Here is a 24,934-nt window from a genome sequence, read left to right on the forward strand (position 1 = left end):
GTGGACAGGAAAAGTAAATGCTTTTTAGTAGTTCAAACTAAAATTCTGTCATCCTTTACTCGCCCTCATGTCAACTTGTTTTAGTGGAACACAGCAGAATATATTTGGAAGATTCAGTGCTCTTTCCCATACAATAGAAGTGTATGGTGACCAAGAGCTGTGGTGACCAAGAGCAAAAAAAAAAAAAAAAAAAAAAAAAAAAAAAAGTGCCATAAATTTCCATAAACGAAAAGGGCTCATATCACAATTGCAATTCTTGTATGTTTTGTAACTTTGTAACCAGTGTTGGGGGTAACACATTACAAGTAACTAAAGTAATGGAATCAGATTACATTTAAAGTAACTAGTAATGAATTACTTTTAAACTTACAACAAAATATCAGAGTTACTTTTCAAACAAGTAACGCAAGTTATTTTGTTTTCCCATGTATTAACTGACATCTCTCCTGTCAGTATTCAAAATGAATAAAACTGTGAAATGCAATAATTAAATATATTAAATTGAACAAATATACTTTGTTCTTAATCTCACTTTATTAACCAATGTCTTTGCTGCTGACTTTCGATGATCCAATTCAACCAGCAAAAATGACTTTAGATAAACTTCACATTTGTGATTTGTGAGCTTATTCATTCCACTTTTGGTGTGAAAGGGCATTTATATTTGCCAAAAATATAATTTTTGTTGTTGTTGTTATTACTTTCCATAAAAAGTAACTAAGTAACGCAATATTGTAATGCATTACTTTTAAAAGTCCCTTTGCCCAGCACAATGTAACACAATGCTTATGAAAATTATTTAACCAAATCTGTTCATTAATTAGAAGTGGGCTATTTTACCTAACATTGTTGTGTTGCGTTTTTATGCTTATCAGATTGTTAGCCAAGAAACATGATAACATCAAACTATTGGTTTTGAAACAGATTATCAAAGTTTGATGAAGAAGGCCTAAAGAGAGGCCATAGATTGTGCAGTGACATTCCATGTACAGAACTCAGAATTTTCCCTTTCCCATAGATAGGGACGCACAAAACTATTTCTAGCACGTATTTGAAATTGAACTACTCTATTACAGAAGACTCTATGCTTTTTCCAAATACAACAGTTAACCAAAAGCTGTCAAGCTAAAAAACTGAACAGAAATTAAAGTCATCATTTATTAAAGTCTTGCATTTATCAAATCTCAATTGTGATTCTTGTATGTTTTTTTTCTAACACAGTGCTGCTTCCATTGAGTGAAAAAGAACAGCAGGAACGTTATTTAAAAGTGCTGATTTTGTGTTCCATGGAAGAAAGAAAGTCATACGCGTAAGGACAAGAGGGTGAGTAAACAATCACAGAATTACCATCGTTAGGTGTTCAAGTTGTGCAGTCATAAAGGCTGTACTTTTGTGATTAATGTGACTCACGATTTGCGGTACCAGCTGATGGGACTGTCTGGTAGTTTGGGGAAGTTCCACTTCTTTTATTGGTAGTGGTTGCAGGTTCATTTGAGCTGGTGGTATCTTGGCTGAATGGTGTTGAACTTTTAGTACTGTAGGACTGTTGAACTTTGGAGTCTGTAGGATTTGTGTTGGTTGTGGTGAGTTGAATTGTTGTGATTTGGGTTGTAACTCGGGGTGAATCAGACGTACTGGGTTGCTGGGTTGGCTCTTTAGTAGTCAAAGACGCCAAAGGAGTGGAGTGGGGTGACAAAGATGATGTGGGATGCTTTAAAGTAGTGGGATGCTTTAAAGTAGTGGGGCTCAGTTCGGCGGGTGTAGTGTTGGATGTAGTGGGGTTTTGTGTAGGGATGGGTTTAGTGATGTTCTGTTTGGTGGGTGTAGTGGGGTTTACTGTAGTGGGGTTCAGTTTGGTGGATGCTTCCAGATTCAGTGTGGAGGGTTTAGTGGAGATCAGGTTCATTGCGGTGGATATAATGGGGTTAGATGAGGTGGGTGAAGTGGGGATCACTGAGGCGGGTTTAGTGGTGTCCACTGAGAGGGGTTTAGTGGTGTCCACTGAGGTGGGTTTAGTGATGTCCACTGAGGGGGGTTTAGTGGTGCCCGATGAGGTGGATGCATTGATTTGCGTTGAGGCATCATGCAGGAGAGCACCTATGAGGAACAACAACAAAAAATAAAACTGTAAGTGTAAGAATATATTGCTTTGCAAACTCAGCGTTTCTTATTGGTTGTGTGCGATTGCTATAACACAGAATTATACAGTAGATACACAGCAGCAGTGCAGTAAACTCTGTTTTTGCATGTTGAAATAGAAAAGAGTGAAAGCTGCTTTTATGCATGCTAACAAGTAGCTTCATTGCTGATGAGTTAATGCACACTTGATCATGCTGTAACTGATTTGAATTGAACTATTAGTGTTCTATCAATTGACTAAAGTAACAACTGAATTTTGCTACTTTTCAAGGAGTATTTTCGCAGTGTTTGTCAGGTAATATACTAAGCTAAGTTTAGTTATTTAAACGGTCAGTCTTCATCTGGATCCTTTTTCGAATGTGAATGTGGCTTTGTTCTTCAGAGTGAAATGTCCTCAATTATCATCAGTGAAATTTTATTGGCAGTGATTTTAATTGTATGCTTAAAATGGCATTGGGATTATATAATTTAAAGTGATCGTCTTGTATTTATTTTAATCCCATGCAATTTATTTCCTTCTTGAGGTATCAGACCGCCATCAAAAACAGTACATTTTCATTACTTAGTTTCTGTCAAGCTGTGATTTTAAATTTTCTTCTTTTTATTTATACACCTCATATTGCTATTATTATGTCTTGATGTCACATTGTAATGAGACTTTATCTCTGTTTTAGTGAGCTGGACAGGACACTCCATACAATAACTTAGGAAGTGACACACCTACTCTTATGGGCAGAACCACAGATGCCAAAACAATGGTGTCCAAATTTGTTTCATGTCTCTTGAGACTTAAAACAATTGCTTTTCCTTAACTTGTGGCCCTCAAGTTCATAATATATTTGCTGTTCATTATATGTGCTATTTGTGTAACTTAAAATAATGTGAGTCATTACCCTAGTGAAAAATAAATATACTAAAATGTATTTGAAATACATTTATTTTATGCTAACTATACTACAAACACATTACAAAATACAGTGAGAAATAAATACATTTTGATATAGATTTTTTTCACTAGGGTATTCATGACAGTAAGCAGATATCTCTGTCAAAACATCACTGGCTGATTCCAGACACCATGACGACTGTTTATATCAGTCAGTCCAAGACTTTATGCAATAAGTGACTTAAACTCCTACATTTTACGCAATTAATTTCCATTTCTGGTGTAGTTCCTAATGCTTTTTCCCCCAGAACTGTTCAGTGGCCACCCAGGATGATCTTGTAAATCTTGACCTAATGGGATGTCAGGACAATCAGTAGTGGTTGTTGTAGAAACAGTGCATTGTTGCTGTCGGGATGGGGGGTAGTGATGAGAGGCTGTTTATTTTGGTTGGTGAACCAGTGTTGTCTTTCATTTAGCCCTCTGTCTAATCACCATCTTATCACGCAGCCTTGCGTATCCAAAAATATGGCCACCGCTAATCAGCAAGGCTGCCTATCACAGCTCCAGACCTAACTGTTGAACTAAGCCCTTTCGCTGCACTCAGTTGGTCCTTGTTTTTAAGAACCCAATTAATTACCATGAAACTCTTTGAAAGCATTTATTTGAGTAATGGAAAGTGTGAGGTTGGTGTTTTTACTCTTATCTTCCTTCATCACCCTGTGGTTTCCAATAGTTCCATCATTACGATTGACCCTCGTTGACCCTGCTGTCAGTTGCAGTCTGTTTATTACCCACTGACAGGGCTGCCGGACTTAACACTATCAATGTAGGGACTGTTTGGAAAAGATGCAGACATTTCACCTGCATACATACTCCATACTCATGTGTGACCCCTCACATTGGCATACAATTCACTCTTATATCTGTCCTACAGACTCCCTCCCACACTCTCACTGGGATTCTGGAGGTACGGTTCCAGTAATCCCAGGAGCTCAACACAGATTGGATTATTGATATTTTTATTATAGGAATTAAATGATTACTCTTCCCTCTTCCCATCAATGGATATTACTGTCGGTCGCTGAACATTTCTATTGGAAAACAGTTGTCAAATATTAAAGGTGCCCTAGATTATGTTTTTAAAAGATGTAATATAAGTCTAAGGTGTCCCCTGAATGTGTCTGTGAAGTTTCAGATCAAAATACCCCATAGATTTTTTTTAATTAATTTTTTTAACTGCCTATTTTGGGGCATCAACGCGCCGATTTTATGCTGCGGCCCCTTTAAATCCCGTGCTCTCCGCCCACAGAGCTCGCGCTTGCCTTGAACAGTTTGAACACCTTAACAAAGTTTACACAGCTAATATAACCCTTAAAATGGATCTTTACAAAGTGTTCGTCATGCATGCGTCATGCATGCGTCAGATTATGTGAGTATTGTATACTGTTATATTGTTTACTTCTGATTTTGAATGAGTTTGATAGTGCTCCGTGGCTAACGGCTAATGATACTCTGTTGGAGAGATTTATAAAGAATGAAGTTGTGTTTATGCATTATACAGACTGCAAGTGTTTAAAAGTGAAAATAGCGACGGCTCTCTTGTCTCCGTGAATACAGTAATAACCGATGGTAACTTTAACCACATTTAACAGTACATTAGCAACATGCTAACGAAATATTTAGAAAGACAGTTTACAAATATCACCAAAAATATAATGTTACCATGGATCATGTCAGTTATTATTGCTCCATCTGCCATTTTTCGCTATTGTTCTTGCTTGCTTACCTAGTCTGATGATTTGGTTGTGCACATCCAGACGTTAAAACTGGCTGCCCTTGTCTAATGCCTTTTATAATGTTGGAAACGTGGGCTGGCATATGCAAATATTGGGGGCGTACACCCCAACTGTTACGTAACAGTCGGTGTTATGTTGAGATTCGCCTGTTCTTCGGAGGTCTTTTAAACAAATGAGATTTATATAAAAAGGAGGAAACAATGGAGTTTGAGACTCAATGTATGTCATTTCCATGTACTGAACTCTTGTTATGTAACTATGCCAATATAAATTCAATTTTTCATTCGAGGGCACCTTTAAATATTTAGCTAGTTACATCTTACAATGCACGCTTTCACTGCTAAAACTAAAGCGTTGCGTTGGAATTTATGCTCGTCTTCTGTGAACAGTAAGTCCGCCTTCTTTCATTTGATTGGCCATCTTAATAATTTTTACATTAACGAGCACTGTTAAATTGCTGGTGGTATACAGCCTAAAAATGTAACATTTAAAACTTTTTGTCATTCTAACACCGCGTCTACATCGGACACGAGCGGTGCCACGTGACACGTCAAAAGATAATAGAACCAATTATAATCAGTGATATTGTCTGCACTGGATGTGGTGCAACGCGACACAACAAATTCCCATCAGTAAACGGATTCCCCGTTCTATTTCTGATGTAGTCCAAGTGCTTTGCAATGGTCGGTTTGTTAAGTTCAGTGTAGACAGCTTTTAGCTGTTGTGGTGCAGCGAGAATAAGGTCGCGTCTGGTGTAGACACAGTGTAACAACAAACATAGCAGTGTGTAATGGAGAGGTCTATGGTGTCTATGGTGGTTATGGCCATGCCTTAAGGTAAAAAAGCAAAAAGGTACATCTGTGTACCTTATTTACCCCTAAATGTAGTACCTTAAAGGGACATATTAGTAGCTTTTAGTTTTGTACCTTGAGGTACTGCCCCAGTGACAGCATTGTACTTTTTAGGGGACTAATAAAGTAATATTTTTTTCCTAAATTGCCCCTTGGGGATTAATGCAGTTGTATTATATTGTATTGTACTAATTGATTTGAATACACACACACCCCCCAAAAAAAAGCTGTGTGCAAGACCTTGTTGGGCCCCAAGCCCCCTCTCCCCCATGATAGTGTGCTATTCAGGGGTAATTGAACTGGCCCAGTGGGAGGGGGAGGGGTAAGATGGGGTTGGGGGGGCTCCTTTATGGAGCTGAGTCACTAACCCCCACTATTGAGGTGAGGAGAGGGACTGTGAATATAAAAATGTGCACAGTGAATGAAAGACAGACAGAAGAAAGAGAGAAGGAGTCTGAGAGGGCTGGACAGAGGCCGAACAAGGTCAGTGGGCATTTGTGTGCCTGACTCAAACACATTCCTCATGACACACACTATTAGACATCATTATGTGTACTAATAGAACTGCATCAAGCTTTATGAGAACTGCATACTCAGAGTGTGAGGTATCAAAGCTAAAGTGCCACATTTCTTTCATTTAAAGATAAAGGGATTTTGAATAATTGCAAACACTCAATAATGCTGAGCTGATATATGAGCTCATCTGTTGGAGAGTGCCTTTTTTTTGCTAAGAAATACTAGCTGCTATAAGGTGCAAAGTATCCGTGTGATGAAATGAAGGATTTGTGGGTGGAGAGGGGAGGCCGGGTTAGAGGTTGGATTAGAAAAGGGAGTTGAAGACCGTGGTGGTGCCAGTTGCAGACGTTATACATAATAAGCAAAGGGGGAGAATGACAGAGGGGCCATCTTTGCAGTCTCAAGATACACAAGCCAGTCTCTCACTCTCTCTTTACCTTACTCAGCTCCCTTATAAAGCATTCCGACACTCCCACGTTAAGCAGGGGATTACACTACTTCTTGGTGCCATACTAAGAACCCATGAAATCAAAATGGAGTTTTGTGGCTTTTAGTCAATGAATAGTTCCTAATAGTTCAAGGCAATTTATGCCAGTCTGTCAATATAAGGTTTTAGCTGATAAATATACACTTTAGTATCTTTTTTTTTTCTTCTGTAAACGGGCAGAACATATTGATGACTCATCTTGCACTTATGGGCGTTTCTGAGTATTTAGTCCCTCCACTTAAAACCATCTGCAAATGACCAGCACAAAAATCATGGTTTGTGCTAAGGCTGGATGGTTGACATATGTCAGCATGTGGAGATTTATACCATTTACACTGTTCAAAAGTTTGGGGTCAGTAGAAATAAATAATTTTATTCAGCAAAGCTGCATTAAATTGACAATAAAGACTTTTATAATGTTATAAAAGAGTTCCATTTTAAATAAATGCTGTTCTTCTGAACTTCCTATTCATCAAAGATGAATGTGAGAATCACTGAAAAAAATTATCACGGTTTCCACAAAAATATTAAGCAGTAACTGTTGTCAACATTGATAATAACAGGAAGTATTTTTTTTAGCACCAAATTGACTTTATTTCCATTATTTCCAAAGGATCATGTTACACTGAAGACTGGAGGAACTCAGCATTGCATCATGGGAAATATATATAAAAAATATATTAAAATAGAAGTATATAAAATTGCACTGCATATCAAATTGCAAAAATATTGTGCGCAATATTTGACCCTCGTAATATTTCGTTCCCTTGATTTATAAATCATGTGAATTATAAATCGAGGGAACGAAATAGTAAATCGTGTGCACATTTTAGTAAATCAAGGGAACGAAACAGTAAATCGTGTGCACGTTTTAGTGAATCGAGGGAACGAAACAGTAAATCGTGTGCACGTTTTAGTGAATCGAGGGAACGAAACAGTAAATCATGTGCACGTTTTAGTGAATCGAGGGAACGAAACAGTAAATCATGCACACGTTTTAGTAAATCAAGGGAACGAATCAGTAAATCATGCGCACGTTTTAGTAAATCAAGGGAACGAATCAGTAAATCGTGTGCACGTTTTAGTAAATCAAGGGAACGAATCAGTAAATCGTGCGCACGTTTTAGTAAATCAAGGGAACGAATCAGTAAATCGTGCGCACGTTTTAGTGAATGAAGGGAACGAAACAGTAAATCGTGGGCACGTTTTAGTAAATCAAGGGAACGAAACAGTAAATCGTGTGCACGTTTTCCTAAATCAAGGGAACGAAACAGTAAATCGTGTGCATGTTTTCCTAAATCAAGGGAACGAAACAGTAAATTGTGGGCACGTTTTAGTAAATCAAGGGAACGAAACAGTAAATCGTGTGCACGTTTTCCTAAATCAAGGGAACGAAACAGTAAATCGTGTGCATGTTTTCCTAAATCAAGGGAACGAAACAGTAAATCGTGTGTACGTTTTACTAAATCAAGGGAACGAAACAGTAAATCGTGTGTACGTTTTACTAAATCAAGGGAACGAAACAGTAAATCGTGTGCATGTTTTCCTAAATCAAGGGAACGAAACAGTAAATCGTGGGCACGTTTTCCTAAATCAAGGGAACGAAACAGTAAATCGCGTGCATGTTTTCCTAAATCAAGGGAACGAAACAGTAAATTGTGGGCACGTTTTAGTAAATCAAGGGAACGAAACAGTAAATTGTGGGCACGTTTTCCTAAATCAAGGGAACGAAACAGTAAATCGTGTGCATGTTTTCCTAAATCAAGGGAACGAAACAGTAAATCGTGTGTACGTTTTACTAAATCAAGGGAACGAAACAGTAAATCGTGTGCACGTTTTACTAAATCAAGGGAACGAAACAGTAAATCGTGTGTATGTTTTACTAAATCAAGGGAACGAAACAGTAAATCGTGTGTACGTTTTAGTAAATCAAGGGAACGAAACAGTAAATCGTGTGCACGTTTTACTAAATCAAGGGAACGAAACAGTAAATCGTGTGTATGTTTTACTAAATCAAGGGAACGAAACAGTAAATCGTGTGTACGTTTTACTAAATCAAGGGAACGAAACAGTAAATCGTGCGCACCTTTTAGTAAATCAAGGGAACGAAACAGTAAATCGTGCGCACGTTTTAGTAAATCGAGGGAACGAATTAGTAAATCGTGCACACAATTTAGCATACTATTTTTTTCCTGCATGTCATGTCTGGGGCTCCGTATCTTAAAAAACATGTATGTATAAGATAAAAAAAAAAAAAAAACTATTTAAAGGGTTAGTTTACCCAAAAAATTAATTTCTGTTATTAATTACTCAACCTCATGTCGTCCCGTACCCGTAAGACTTTCGTTCATCTTCTGAACACAAATTAAGATATTTTGATGAAATCTGAGAGGTTTTTTTATCCTTCATTGAAAGCAATGAAATTACCACATTCATGGTCCAGAAAAGTAGTAAAGACATTGTTAAAATATTTAGCATGACTACAGTGGTTCAAACTTACATGTTATGAAGCGACGAGAATAATTTATGTGTGCAAAAACAAAACAAAAATAATGATAATATTCAACAAATTCATCTCTCCCCTGTCATTCTGCTACACTTTTATTGTTGCAGTGCTTCCAGGTTCTACGTCCGAATCTAGAACGATGCTGTTTACGTGAGCAGCACGAGGCATGCGTGTGATGATGACGCAGGAGCCGGCCAATAATGAGCAGACGTTCGCAGCACAGTGCCAACTACGTAAAAGACTGACATAGAAGAGGAAAAATTGTTGAATAAAGTCGTTATTTTTGTTTTGTTTTTGCGCACAAAAAGTATCTTAACACTTCATAACATTAAGATTGAACTACTGTAGTCACGTTGACGTTTGACTGTTTTTACTACTTTTCTGGATTTCTGGTAATTTCGTTGCTTTTAATGAAGGATAAAGAAAACCTCTCGGATTTCGTCAAAAATATATTAATTTGTGTTACGAAGATGAACGAAGGTCTTGGAACGGCATGAGGGTGAGTAATTAATGACAGAAATTTCATTTTTGTGTGAACTAACCCTTTAAATCTTATTCAACTATGTTTTTTATTTTGATATACAATTATACCGTGATACACTTTGAGTTCATGGTTGCAAACTAATGGTTATTGGCTACTTAAAAAGGGACAAGCCCTTCACTATGCCCCACCCAAACTTCCTGTTTCAGTAGCAAATGCATCAACACAAGATAGAAAACCATCAATAACAAGGCTTTTCATGGGGTCTTTAAAAAGCATCATAAAACTCCACCATCATCTACTCTTGCTTCATCTTTCATTCCTTGAATAACCTCAGGGATGTTGTTTATCAGAAAAAGTTGGATCATTTGGCTGTGATTATATAGTAAGATCAGGCATGAGCAGAGGAGAGAGGAAATAAGTGCCACACCTTTCTCTCTGGGAACGGGGATGTTGACAGAACACTTTCCTACCCATTGTTCTGCACTTTCCCAAGCCTTGTGTGAGACGGCCGGCCAGGACCCATCCAGACCAGACCACTGCCAAAGGATACTTTGTTGCAATCAGTTTAGTTTGGCTGATTTAAAAGTTGAGGGGTTATTTTGACAGTAGAGGATGGAGGATGGAGGAAACGTTACACAACACAACGATAAACCCAGGTTTATCAACACATAGAGAACCTTTTATAAATATTCTAGGAAACATCGATAAAGGCTTAACCTTGAAAAGCGGCAATTACAGCATCCTCACTTCTTGTACTTAATCCTACAAGCCTTGCAAGAATGCAATTTCAAACAATTAATCAGACCTCTTAGAAAAGGCTGACTGAGACAGAGTATAGGCAGAAATGCTTATGATGCTTTTAGGTCAGCTTAACAAAACATGACCATCTTTTATAGCCTGTCAGTGTGATGTGGACGGGCAGGTGCACCACACTGATAATTAAAGAATAACAGTCCTCCCTTACATCCCTCTGGAGTCTGAGACGCACTTTATCTGTAATTGTGTCACTGTTTGTAATTTCAGCAAAGCGGCTGACAGAAATGTTGAGTGGCACAGATGCTGCACTTCCCAGAGCCACAATAACAAATCTCCCCCTACATATGCGGTCAGGTCTTTTTTGATTAGCAGCCATCAGCAAAATATTTTTTTTTATTTTTTATTATCTTTAAATCATAAACAGTTGATGTACATTAATTATAAATGTTTGTGAGAACGTGTTAATCAGAATTTTATGAGATGTAATTTATGTCAGAAAAGGGTCAGACATTAACCAGGACTCAGGGCAAAAATGCCAGACAAAAAGACAAGCGTTTAAATGTTTGACAAATGGAATTTTATATATCATTTTAAAAACAGTAAGACCTTCAGAAATTAAAAGTGGCAAATGTTTCTGACACAATAATGTTTATTTTTGGCTCATTAATTAAAGTTACTAAAGAATTTCCACTTAAACGTTTGATCTAAATGTTATCGTCGGACTTGAAGTCTGATCTCTGTTGCAGCTTGAGGAAACTGACTAAAGACGTTTAAATCATTATGACCTTATTTGGGAATTGTTGAATGAATTTAAAACATTTAAACCAGTACTAAAACCACGAACAGTTTATATTCAAATTAGGTGTTTGAATAATCAACCGTTAATGAACTAAATTATATAAGACTAAATCGTGTTAATATTATTTTAGTTAATGCTAATATTAAATATATGATCAATATAATAAGTTTAATTAATATACAAACACCATCCTTAAAGTTAATGAACGTAAACTCACCTAATACAATGATTGTCCATGTGATTGCCATTTTCAGTCCGTCAGTTTGATGCTCGCCGCTCCGCGTTCACTGACTTCACAAAAAGTTTTGCATGGAAATGTGGAGACGCCGATCGGTTCCGCTTGTCGTTTTGAGTTTGTATCTAAACTTTTTTTTGCAGCTGGTATTTTTTTTTATCTTAAAGCCAAGAGGAGTGCTTTTGTTTGCGTTGCTGCTTCTCTGCGGCGCTACCCCACCCTGAGGGTCTGGGGATTTGGGGGGCAAAGTTTTGGTGGGTTTCCTTGGCTGCGCGGATTGTGATGTATTGAATGCGCGGAGTCGTCTGGAGTGACGTGCTGTGCTCTGCTCGCGCTGCTGCTGCTGCTGCTGCGGTTGCTGCTGTCACGCGTACACAGAGGATCTGTATGAGATGTTATCAGCTCATGCGGGGGGACCCAATAGAGAGGGCTGGGTTGGACTCTGACACAAGACACAAGACTATCCCATGAATAACACTGTCCACACTAATGATGAATCAAACATTCCACTGTTTTAAGTACAGATCTATCTTTAAATCAACATCAATATTACTATTCATTATATATTTAATAGTATATAATTATAAAATATGAATAATAAAATATTTTGTTCATTAGCTAGACACCAGACTAATAATAATAATAATATATTATTATAATATAATTTTTTATAATATATTTCTACCTATTGCATAGTATATTACTAATATTAATATTACTAATATTTCTAATAATTACTATATATATATATATATATATATATATATATATTGCATTAATTACTAATATAACAATAATAATATATAATATTACTATTAATTGTATATAATTTTAATATAACAATAAAATATTTTGTTCACGGGCTAGACACAAGTCTAATAATAATAATAATAATAATAATATTATTATTATTATTATTATTATTATTATTATATAATTGTATAATATATTTCTACCAATTGCATATTATATTACTAATAATTACTATATATATATATATATATATATATATATACACACACACACACACTAATTGTATATTACATATATTACTAATATAATATTATTAATAATATATAATATTACAATTAATTATATAATTTTTAAATAAAAAAATAATAAAATATTTTGTTCATGGGCCAGACACAAGACTAATCATAATAATAATAACAGTATTTATTAGGAATATTAGTAATATTATATTACTATTAATTACATAATTTGATATGAAATATTGTTTAAAAAAAGCAATTTTTATATAACAATACAATAATAAATGAACGAAATCATTTAATTTAATTTATTGTAATAATTTGGGACATTAACAAGGTAATCGTAATATGCATAATTTTACTGTTTTGCTTTTCACTTACAGACTTTGTAATGTCGTGTTTGTTTTTTCAGTATATTAGTCTGGGAATTTGCCTTACATATCAACAGGTGCAGTATTTGGTGAAGTTCAGAAAACGAAAGGGTTAATTTGTCTGAGAAAGCTATGTGTAAGCGCAGCTGCTGTGGCGTTTGCTGTGCGGATTGTGGCCTGTGAAGGCCAGATCTGACGCTGCCAGCACACACCACAGTCACCAAGCCAATAACCATGACAACCAGACTTCAAAAGCTCCTGTTTTAGTCTGGAAAATTCATGTTTACTTTTAAGTGCCATAAAAGACAATACCTCCATTCAAGTTTAGTTTCATGAACTGTGACCTTTTGTGACCTCCACTCATGGGCATCTACTTATGCTCCATTAATTTTAGCATTAACTCAGTGTGTGCCCAGAGAAGCCCCTCTGTTACAACCAGTCAATAGGAAACGTTAGATCAGAGTAGTGACAAAGCTCCCGTCATGTCGTGTGTGATTGTTATGAATGGTGGAGGGGAAATGTTTAGGGTGCTGTACAAAGGGAGATAAACACATGGGTGTTGGTCGTACTTCCTGGGCGTCTCTGTCTGTCCTGAAATAGTTGCTATGATAGACTGTTTGCCCTCTTAACACTTTAAGTTCGAAACTTTTGGAGACTGCATCCATTGTTACGTGGAGAAGTAAACTGGTTTAAAAATTTCAGCCACTTCTGTTCTTTATCTTTCGCTTTAGCTGAGATGTGAGCCGTGGGTGTGTTGTCAAGTGTAAATGCTTCATGATTCTCACAATTGTGTCGTAATACCAGCAGCTGAGCAAAGGAATGTGGCGTTTATCCTGGTATTGGGCTGGACGTCCAGACGTTTTTTATTTTATCTTTTTTTTTCTTTTCTGATTTTACCACTCATTACCCTCATACCTCTGGAAAGAACCAGTTTGTGTGAGATTTCATCATTCACCATTTTGTATACATAATGTCCACAAATAAATGTTGTGTGTCCATTCATTTATTTTATTTTATGCATGTTTTTGGCACTACTTTATATACCTTTCTGCATAGATGAACTTAAAATAAATGTAATGGGTCTTTTATATGATTTTATACTTGTTTTAATTTTTTATTAAACAGGACATTGGAAACTGGACCATTAAGGTTTTATTTATATATATATATATATGTATATTTTATATATATATATATATATATATATATATATATATATATATATATATTTTTTTTTTTGTCTTGGTTTCTACAGACCATTGGAGCTGTACACTGTTTTTTATAAACCTTCTACATACATTAATTCCACAAATGAATGTAGCATGTCTATTATAATATTTTGTTTATTTTTATTTATTTGACTTGGCAGTTTTGGCAGTGTGTCTTTTATGCTATTCATGTTTTTCTTTTTTCTTTTTTTTTGCAGTTGGGGCCCTACACTCAATTGGATATAATAAAATAAAAATTGTTAGGTACACCCCAATACTGTGGGCAGCACGGTTTGCTAAATCAGTTTCATTTTATCCAGTGATTTTACTATTCAGTGTTAATGGTTCAGTTCAATTTCAGATCATTTAGGCAGGAAAAGTGAACCTTACAGAAGAAAAGAATATTAGAACTCCATTCACACATCTCCAGCTTGTAATAAAGCATTTGTAGAACTAGAGAACATTGTTGGGTTAGATTTTCGAGGGTGCCCTTCTGACACTCTTCGCAGAGCGGCGAGTGACAGAACGCATGTTAAACAGCTCGGGGGTAGAAAGGCTGAAGGTTGGTGCTCTCACGTCTGGCTTCACGCCTCCCATCCATCCTTAGCTGTGTCGCGCGAGGGGTTTGTCACAGGGAGAGTGCGCGCTCACCCTGCCTCATTAAAGAGCCACAATGGTAAGAGCATTCCAAGAATGCGGGCTCTCATTCACTCTCCCTCTTTAGATGTGCTGAGACTACGTGCCAAGCACTGACACGGCAGGGCGAAGCCTCCCCCATGATGAATACCATTTCTAAAGCTTTTTTATTGAATTTATCTTGAGATTTATGGCATGCGTTCTTCAGATATGTGGAAAGTGCGTACTGTGTGTGCATTGTAGATGTCCAGCTTTCACATTCCATGTTCCAGTTATATGTTTTGTGACTTCAGATGATTGAGTATTTCTGAATGATTCATCCCCTGCAAAGAAGACACAGAGGACTGGGTGTTGGTGACATTTTTTTTGTTTTTAAAAGAATAGTTAAATTCATTTTAAATTAAAATTTAATTTTAATTAAAATTCTGTCATCATTTACCCACCCTCTTGTACGGAAGAGGATTAGGGCCAAGCAATAATAAAAAAATAAAACCATCTCGAGATTAAAGTTGTTAAATTTCGAGAAAAAACTCGTTAAATTTCGAGAAAAAAGTCGAAATAGAACGTTGAGAATAAACTCCGTTAAATTATGAGAAAAAACTCGTTAAATTTCGAGAAAAAGGTTGAGATAAAATGTTGAGAATAGACTCATTAAATTACGAGAAAAACTCGTTAAATTTCGAGAAAAAACTTGTTAAATTTCAAGAAAAAAGTCTAGATAAAATGTTGAGAATAAACGTTAAATTACGAGAAAAACTCGTTAAATTTAGAGAAAAAAGTCATTAAATTACGAGAACAAATTCGTTAAATTATAAGAAAAATGTTACATTTCGAGAAAAAAGTCCAGATAAAATGTTGAGAATAAACTCATTAAATTATGAGAAAAAGTCATTAAATTGCGAGAACAAATTCGTTAAATTACGAATTTGTTCTCATAATTTAACGACTTTTTCTCGTAATTTAACGACTTTTCTCATAATTTAATGTTTATTCTCAACATTTTATCTCGACTTTTTTCTCAAAATTTAACGACTTTTTTCTCATAATTTAATGAATTTGTTCTCATAATCTAACGACTTTTTTCTCGTAATTTAATGAGTTTATTCTCAACATTTTATTTCGACTTTTTCCTCGAGTTTTTTCTCGAAATTTAACAACTTTAATCTCGAGATGGTTTTATTTTTTTATTATTGCTTGGCCCTAATCCTCTTCCGTACTCTTGTCATTTGAAATGAAGACATCTCTACTTTTTTTGTATAAAATGTGCAAAATAACACAGGTTTCAGAAATTGAGGCTGAATTTTTTATTTAATAATATATTATTTTATTTTGCATGTTTTTTTGTTTTGTTTTTTTGACTTGGCAATTTACAGAGGCCATTGGGGTCCTGTCATATAGGCTTAGGAAATCAAGAAGACAATTTCAAAAAAAAAAGAAAAAGGTTTCGAGTTGTTTTTGGGAGTTGAAGAAGTGCAATAACTGTGTATTTTAACTTTGTGAACCGTAGAGCCAAGAGAAATTACTATTTTATTTATTGTGCTTACTAAATTAAATTGCCAAACATTTATAAAACGTTTTTTTTTTTATCTTTATCATACAGCAAGTCATACTCCCACATGGGAGAGTCTTTAGCAGAGTTTTCCAGGAGGGATGATTTGTGGTTTGTCAGTCAGTATAGATAGTTATGGTAGAATGATAAATGGACAGACTCAACACTCTCTCAGAGATACAGGTGGTCGATGTGTGTGTCTATGCATTAAAACTCAAAGTTTAAAGGGGCAGAGGAGTAAAGGCAGCAAGAATGTAGCAAATTCAAAACAGGGTTGATATGTCAGACATTCTGCATGCTGTCTCTGAATGATCAAAGTAGCATTTGCATGATCTTGCCTGTGTTGCTTGAACTCTCTCTTTTACTGTGAGATAAATGCATATATGTGTGTGTGTGTGTGTGTGTGTGTGTGTGTGTGTGTGTGTGTGTGTGTGTGAGAGAGAGAGTATCCTTGAAAGTGTGTGATTTAGGAGTTGACATAACACAGAACACTCTGCACCTCCTTATCAGAAGCCTGGTACCGACCGGAGTCAATCCCCGGGAGAAAAACAGCAGTTTGTGCGTGTGAGAACGCGTTTGAATGAGCAACTCCTCCGATGGTATGATCTAGATTATTTTTCTCATCTCCTGCTGACAGTACCACTCTCCACAAATCCTTTGTTTATTTCTACCTCTTTTTCCACTCTAAAGCACACGTTCGACATATTTAAAACCTTTTCGTTTCAAACAGACAGGCAGACAGCCTTTACATTAATCTGTACTGCAGGAGCAAGCCTTATTATATTGTTTAAAGAAATGTATTTTAGGTCCTCCAGGTTTACTGTTGAAAAAGGCATAACATATGGTAACTTTTTGATTATTGTAGAACGGTAAAAAAAAAAAGGAAAAAAAGACAGCTTGCCTGGTGGAACTTCAGAAGAAAATGTTTGCTCTTCAAAAGTTGCTGCTAGGGTGTTGTAGGTTGTTGCTAGATGGTTTCTAATTGGTCCAAGTGAAAAGGGCCCACCCCAAAGTTTCTGTGATATTCTAGTAGTCCATAGATATGCCTCCTTCAATGTAAGTCTGTAGAGTTTTTTTCACCTTTATCATCTGCCTGGCAAAGGTCATAATTTGATTTGTTTAAATCCCTAATATGAGCAATATTAATAATGATATGTGCCTTAGAAAGAACCAGTGATTATGAATGAAGCCCTTTGTATGGAGGACTATGACTGGCAATAAAAACAATAACTTTTATATTGTTATATCATTTCTATTGCATTTTTATAAAGCATTCATAAATTACTTTTCTTTATCCGTTTGAGTTTATAATGTATTATTTTATTGTTATATTTGACTAACATGAATAAGAAACTTATGTCTAATAACTGTATGTCAACTTAAAGGTTGATTTACAGTTTTTCTCGATTGCCAAGACTCCTTTTCTCTAAACTGTGAACACAAAACCCAATTTTCAAGCTACATTCACAAAACCTCAGACTCTTCTTGCAAAACCAAACTTTCACCTCAAAACAGTTCAATCTGTGCTCAAAACTGAACTATGTTGTCAAATCGTGCCCCGAGTCAATCAAAATTAAAAACACTACTGAACAGTCACTAAACACTACGTAGAAAAATAGAAAACAATGCTCAGGACATGAAGCTGGAAAAATAAATGTTTATTGTTCACTGTAGGCTAAATGCATGTTGCAAAACAAAAAAACCTGTGCATTTAGCACTTGTACAAAAATATACAAATAAGTGCATTACTCAGCCACAGCATCATGTCTCCGTACTGGGTCAGGCCACAGGACTTCATCCACATCACAGGCCACATTTTGTCTGGCCAGGCAACGGGGGAAAAAACCCCTGGCATGCCGTATCCAGGCTTGGCATGCCTCCACACCTATGTCACCACAGGCAAGTCCCATGGCTTGCAGGAGATTTACCCTGGTGTAAGGTTGGCGTCCATATACCTTCCAACGCCATGAGGAGAAGAATTCCTCAATGGGGTTTAGGAAAGGGGAGTACGGTGGAAGGCAAAGATTGATAAATCCTTGGGTCATATTGAACCACTCTCTAACCTGGAGGGCTCTGTGAAAACTCACATTGTCCCAAACAACAACATAGATGGGATGCTCATCCTGCTGCCCTAACAGAGCATCTCACATGTGATTGAGGAAAATGAGGAGCTGGTGAGTGTTGTAGGGCCCCAGGTTGGCATGATGGTGGACAACCCCATGATTGCTAATGGCAGCACATAGTGTGACATTGCCACCACACTGCCCAGGAACACCAACAATGGCCCGATGGCCAATCACATTACGGCCTCTCCTTTTGGTGAGATTAAACCCAGCTTCATCCATGTAGATGTATTCATGGGGTCTTTCCATTGCATCCAGCTGAAAAACCCTCTGTAGAAATAGATATAGTTTTGTAAGTGATACGGAAAAAGTGATTTAGGCCACTACAGTAAATCACTACTTAGAGTAATCAACACTGAATGTGTCTGGATATATGCCAACCTGTACATACTGGAATCTTTGCTCTTTGACTCTGTCTGAGTTGCGATCAAAGGGCACTCTGTATAGCTGTTTCATGCACAGTCTGTTGCGCTTGAGGACACGATCAACAGTAGAGACGCTGACACTGTTGATACCCTCAAAATTTACATGGTCCTCAATGATCTTCTGCTGAATTTCACTCAGTTTAATGCCATTGTTCTCACGGACCATGTCAACAGTTAGGGTCTCTTGGTGTGGGGAGAACATACCTGTCCTCCCACCCCCATGTGGCAGTCTTTCAATTCTACAAAAAGAGAACATGGAGTTACAAAAAATATACATGGAATACTAGGCCTACACACAGTTAGACCAACCCTCCATTACAATACTACAGTATATTGGTACAGTGATGTACTGAAACACATTTACTTACAGTATACTGTGGTACAGTATATAGTATGTCATACAGTAATTGCTGTCAACATGTACATACTGTACTATAATGTCAAAAAAAGGTAATTACCTGTTCTCTTCTCTAAATCTTCGGATTATGGTGGACACAGTGAATCTACTGATGTTTGGTTGTACCCTTTGTCCAGCCTCCCTCATGCTCATACCATGGACAAGAACATGGTCAATCACAGTAACTCTGATTTCATCAGATATTACCGTTCTTGGTCTTCGCTGACCACCTCGACCTCCTCTCACACAAACTCTTCCTCTCAGATTTCTATCCATTGTAGGGCCTCACAAACCAGTGCTCTCTGAACTGGCTTACTTTTTATGTTCCCTCACATCATTAGCCACAAGTGTGATCAATTTTGAGTTGTTGTGTTCAAGTGGTGACATCTGTGCTTTAATCGTGTTTGACTTTTGTCACCTGTGCTCACCATTATGCAGCACGGGTGCATCACAATGAAAATGTGTTGGCAAGTTGTGTCTAAACAGGTGAAAAGTGCTTAGGGTTTTGCCAAAAGAGTGATTGATTCAATCAGTGGGTTCAGGCAACTGAGCATTTGGTTCAGACAATATGGTTTAGTGTTTTAGCAATTGAGAAAAACTGTAATAATGATTTTTATTGTAAGGTTACGTTTATCTATATTATTTTAAAAAATAAATGTAATAAGCGGCTTATTCATTTACATTTTTATTTTTTAATTAAAAAAAAAAATTTTTTTTAAGTGGCAAGTCATCCACAGCATTGAGTCTAGACTAAAAAAAATGACAATTTAATGCAAATGTTCTCAAGCACATTTATATGTAAATGTATCTTGCATTATGTAACTAACAAAAGATTATTGATGGGATTTTCCCATTTCATTTCATCATGAGATGAGGTGACTATTCCAAGATCTAGGCTGGGAACATTTACCAAGAACAGTGGTGGAACACTCTTAACTTCTCCAAGTAAACAATCAGTGTGTAGGTGTTTAGATATGACCTTTGACCTGTAGAAGGATCATCTATCTGCCTCTGGTCTGATACCCAAAGCCTGTAGATTATCTCAGAATGCAACTGTAGAGCCTCATGCTGAGGCGATGGAGCCGGGACAGGAGATCTGCACCAGCCCTCTTCATGACAATGTGTCTCCCTTGTTGGGTTGGGTCACTTTTGATGGGTCCCTGTCCTGGTTTGGGTATGTCTGAAAAGAAGGATGCAGTTGGTCTGTTATTATTAGAATGTCCCTGACTTTCAGAGATCATTGTGACCCAAAAGGAATGTTTAGCATACATTCAAGACTTCAAGTGTTGAATAACTAAAGGAGGTCACAGGAGGAAGGAAAGAGCGGAAAAAGATTTTTTGTAGGGGTGGGGGCGGGGGTGATTCTTCAGACAGCCATTACTCAAGACTCAGAAACGTTCTGTTTATTCACAGATTGGGAGTGGCACAGGAAGCTGCCAACGGGAGCTTCCCCAGAAACAGTTGTTAGGCGATCTCTTCGTTTCTATAGGAGGAAATGGGAAGTGTGGGCGTGGGCCTGCCAGAGGCCACTTCCAGTCTACTGCTTTGAGGTAATGCACACAGTCAAAGAGGAACTCACGTAAAACACATCCATCTAAAGAATGACTGCAGTCTACACTGCTCAGGGAATCGATCGATCATTCACATTCCACAGACTTCAAAGAATGTTCCTGGTATGATACAAATCAGCATCATCTGTGGCACAACATTGAAGAACCTGCAGAAAATTATTTAGGATTTTTTCCCATAGATTTTTTAAATCAGTAGGATTGTTAAAGCCCTTAAATTAATTAGCTAGTATGAAAAATATCTATTTTGCGCTGTAAAGTTGTCTTTTATTCAGCAAGAATGCAATAAATTGATTAAAAGTTACATTAAAAATGCTGAAAAAGATGTATATGTCACATAAATGCTACCCTTTTGAACATCAAAGAATCCTGAAGAAAATTTTCCGAGTTTGCACAAAAAAATATTAAGCAGCACAACTGTTTTCAACATTTCAACATATCCTCCTGAGAAGCAGAAAAAAAAGTTTTGTGAATTTAGTATTTTTTCATGTCATTACATTGTTTACAGCATGAGAAAAAAAAATTGAAAAATAGTATTTTTGATAAATCATATTTTATCCATGTTATGGTATGTCATCTTTAGAGGACACCAGGACTCAATTTTAAAAAAAAAAAATAAAAAGACATGAATAGGCAAAAACAATAGGATTTCTATTAAAATCACAATTCGATTGTTAGGTTTCAGGATTTTTTATACCAGAATTTGTATAAAGATATATGAAAGATATAACAAAATGAATTAATATACCATTTTGCTTTATGCAGTACAGGGAGTGCAGAATTATTAGGCAAGTTGATTTTCTGATCATATTTTTTTTCCAAGTACATTTTACCAATTCCAATCCACATCAATCTTAATAACTACCATTAATATTGTTTTTAATCATTTATAAGTGATACATAATAGTTCATGAAGGCTGGAAATGAAAAACGCCTATTATTCAGGTGTGCAGAATTATTAGGCAGGTTTTCTTTTACAGGCCAAATGAGCCAAAAAAGAGATTTAACTCAGACTGAAAAGTCAAAAATGATTAAATACTCATGAGAAGGACGCAATACTAATGCAATACTAGAAATTGCAAAGTTAAAGCATGACCAATGGACAGCAAAATGCTCATTGGGTCAGCGGGGTCATACAAAAACAGGTGGAAAAGAAAAGACGCATGTTAACTGCAAAAGAATTAAGAATTAAGGTGAAGAATTAAGTGTGAAACCATCAGGAACCCTTTAGTCTCCAGCGCCACCATTTTCCAGAACTGCAACCTACCTGGAGTCTCCAGAAGTGTGAGGTGTCAGGATCTCAGAGACTTAGGCTAGCTAAAGAATCCTAAAAAATGACCCGCTCTTAATAAAAATCACAAGCTGAAGTGTTAGAAAATACATGAAGACTGGGTTTTTATAGGCCTTATAGACAGACGGCTTGAGAGTGACTCTTGAAGGACCAGCACCACATCCTCTTGTACCACCGTTTGAAGAATTCATCTTCCAAAATCTGACAGTAAGTTTTAGAAGATCATTTTTAGTCCATATCTGCAAGACGGACATTTCAGGATAAGAGATGGACTAAAAGTGAACTCCCACATCTTACTGCCAGATTCTGGAAGATAAATTCTTCAAACGGTGGTACAAGAGGATGTGGTGCTGGTCCTTCAAGAGTCACTCTCAATCTGTCTGTCTATAAGGCCTATAAAAACCCAGTCTTAATGTATTTTCTAACACTTCAGCTTGTGATTTTTATTAAGAGCGGGTCATTTTTTAGGATTCTTTAGCTAGCCTAAGTCTCTGAGATCCTGATACCTCACACTTCTGGAGACTCCAGGTAGGCTGCAGTTCTGGAAAATGGTGGCACTGGAGACTAAAGGGTTCCTGATGGTTTCACACTTAATTCTTCACCTTAATTCTTAATTCTTTTGCAGTTAACATGCGTCTTTTCTTTTCCACCTGTTTTTGTATGACCCCGCTGACCCAATGAGCATTTTGCTGTCCATTGGTCATGCTTTAACTTTGCAATTTCTAGTATTGCATTAGTATTGCGTCCTTCTCATGAGTATTTAATCATTTTTGACTTTTCAGTCTGAGTTAAATCTCTTTTTTGGCTCATTTGGCCTGTAAAAGAAAACCTGCCTAATAATTCTGCACACCTGAATATAAGGCATTTTTCATTTCCAGCCTTCATGAACAATTATGTATCACTTATAAATGATTAAAAACAATATTAATAGTAGTTATGATTGATGTGGATTGGAATTGGTAAAATGTACTTGGAAAAAAAATATGATCAAAAAATCAACTTGCCTAATAATTCTGCACTCCCTGTATGTGTAAAATGGCCATAAGTGGGTTTTCCCATTATATACAATGCATTAATACATTGTATATCTAATTTGCATATTAATGTGTTCTTGGGGCAACATGTAATGAAAAAAAGAAGTGTAATAATGGGAGTAATTGGTAAGATTTTCAAAATAATGTCTAATATTTCATAGGGATATTGAAACATAATTTCTTTCCCTATTCACTTATGTCTTCCAAAATGCCCAATAAACATGCTTTAAGTCCCAGTGTCCTCATTGTCCACTGTATGAAATCAATGTCCTGTTTCGTAACATAAATTCAAATTTTGATTTGAAACTCCATAACATTTTCCTGAGATGTTGATTATGACAAACAATTTGAAAAATAGTCAGATTTAAATGATATTATCATATTTCCAGTGAGAGTGTTAAATTTGATCACTAAATGTCAGTCACATTTAAAGACCAAGGAGAGGGAGTTGTCATTGTGAAATTTCCAAACATTTGGTATCTGAAAAGCCCTGAATGTGCTCTTTACAAGATATCTAAACTTAAAAATGTGACATGTATGTTGTCAGAGAAATTCACTAAAATATAATGTCCACTACAAAGGACAAAAGTCTATTCCTGGGTCCCAGGAGGTTATATATATATATAGACATTTTTTTGTGAAATGCATCCATAAATGATAATGAATTAATAATTGTTTATATCATAATTTTTGTATTTTAGAGATATGGAAAAGGCAGACAGGTGTGGCTTCCTGGTTCCCCTTGGGACGAAATTATGGAGCGGAAGGGAGGGTGATGCAGGGATGATAGAGAAATTGTTGGAATGATTGAGGTAAGCAGCTATTTATATAATACCATTAGCTTTTTATGCACAAGAACCTCCTGAACTACTGTTAGGAAGTTCACTTTAATTCACTGCTGGTAGGTATAAAATGGGCATCAGATCACACACACAAGCACCCAGCTGGCACCTTTTATGCTCTGTATTTAAGCCACATAAACCCTGCTATGGAAATACTTCCCTGTACATTCCCTTTATCTCTCTGGCTGCATGTTTTACACATTCCCTCTCTGGGAAATCTCTGTCTCCCAGTCAGTGTCACTCTCTCAGAGTATCAGGATGCTCTGATTAGTTATCCTTATAATCTGTATAGAATGCCAGTCTTTTGAGATACCTTGTGTTTTTCTCATCTAGGGGACCCTTTGGCTTTGTATATCTTTATTTGAAGGTCAGCACATCCCCCACAGATGTCTCTCTCCCACTATGCCCTGACCCTGGGATCTGTGTGTGGAATTCTCTCCTCATTTATCTGTGGGCTTCGTCCTCTCCCTGTATCCTTTTATTTTTTTTCACATTCCTGATCCTGGTACTGTTTACTTCTAAATTACATCAGTTTAACTCTCAGACATGCACACAATTTATCTTTAATGAATAGTTCACCCAAAATGAAAATCATGTCATTCCAAACCTGTGTCTTTTTCTTCCATGAAACAACAGGAGATGTGAGTGAAAGCGAAAGAATGGATGGATGAACCCCTTGTTCTAATTGAAAATGGCGCCACCTGGACCAGCAAATCACACTGGGAAATAAGCTGCATATCCAAGTGTTTATCTACCGATCTCAAGAGACAGACAGTGGCAGATTTGATAATAAGTTATCAAATTAAATGTCATTTAATGTGTCAGCAAAAATTACAGCTCAATCAAATAACTGTGTAACTCCTTTATGCTACAGACTGCACTCAATGTGTTAATGAAATTGTAATTAAAACAATTTTTTAGACATTGCTAATTGTAGTAACCATTTTTAATGGTTCTTCTGCCTAATGATAATGAATGTTCATAATGTTGTTTTGTGATGTCAAAACCAGCACTGTCCTCTTACCACTTTCTAAAAAAGAAAA

The 24,934-nt window shown here is 36.4% G+C and overlaps 1 protein-coding gene and 1 long non-coding RNA gene across 15 annotated transcripts in view; one reads left to right on the plus strand and one right to left on the minus strand.

Moving 5' to 3' along the window:
* On the plus strand, window positions 1–24,932 carry LOC125244818. Of its 4 annotated transcripts, none has more exons than XR_007179391.1 (5): window positions 1–1,323; window positions 16,722–16,810; window positions 20,570–20,706; window positions 23,751–23,861; window positions 24,225–24,932. It is a non-coding gene; the product is annotated as an uncharacterized LOC125244818 (long non-coding RNA). The 4 variants fall into 4 exon arrangements; XR_007179390.1 differs by lacking the exon at window positions 1–1,323 and having other exon boundaries at window positions 15,853–16,810; window positions 24,225–24,396; window positions 24,528–24,932; XR_007179392.1 differs by lacking the exon at window positions 16,722–16,810.
* The window catches only part of podxl (podocalyxin-like), a 45,263-nt gene that overhangs the window by 3,405 nt on the left and 16,924 nt on the right, over window positions 1–24,934 (minus strand). For 10 of the 11 annotated variants that reach the window (XM_048155074.1, XM_048155080.1, XM_048155078.1 and 7 more), the window contains 2 exons: window positions 20,136–20,336; window positions 1,411–2,097 (listed from right to left, as the gene is read on the minus strand). In XM_048155074.1, the coding sequence (XP_048011031.1) occupies window positions 1,411–2,097; window positions 20,136–20,157 (709 nt within the window). In that variant the 5' untranslated portion in view covers window positions 20,158–20,336. Of the gene's footprint in view, window positions 1–1,410; window positions 2,098–11,437; window positions 11,843–20,135; window positions 20,337–24,934 lie in introns of those variants that run through there. The other variant, XM_048155072.1, reaches the window with a different exon arrangement.

Source organism: Megalobrama amblycephala, linkage group LG14, assembly GCF_018812025.1.
Source record: "Megalobrama amblycephala isolate DHTTF-2021 linkage group LG14, ASM1881202v1, whole genome shotgun sequence".
NCBI lineage: Eukaryota > Metazoa > Chordata > Actinopteri > Cypriniformes > Xenocyprididae > Megalobrama > Megalobrama amblycephala.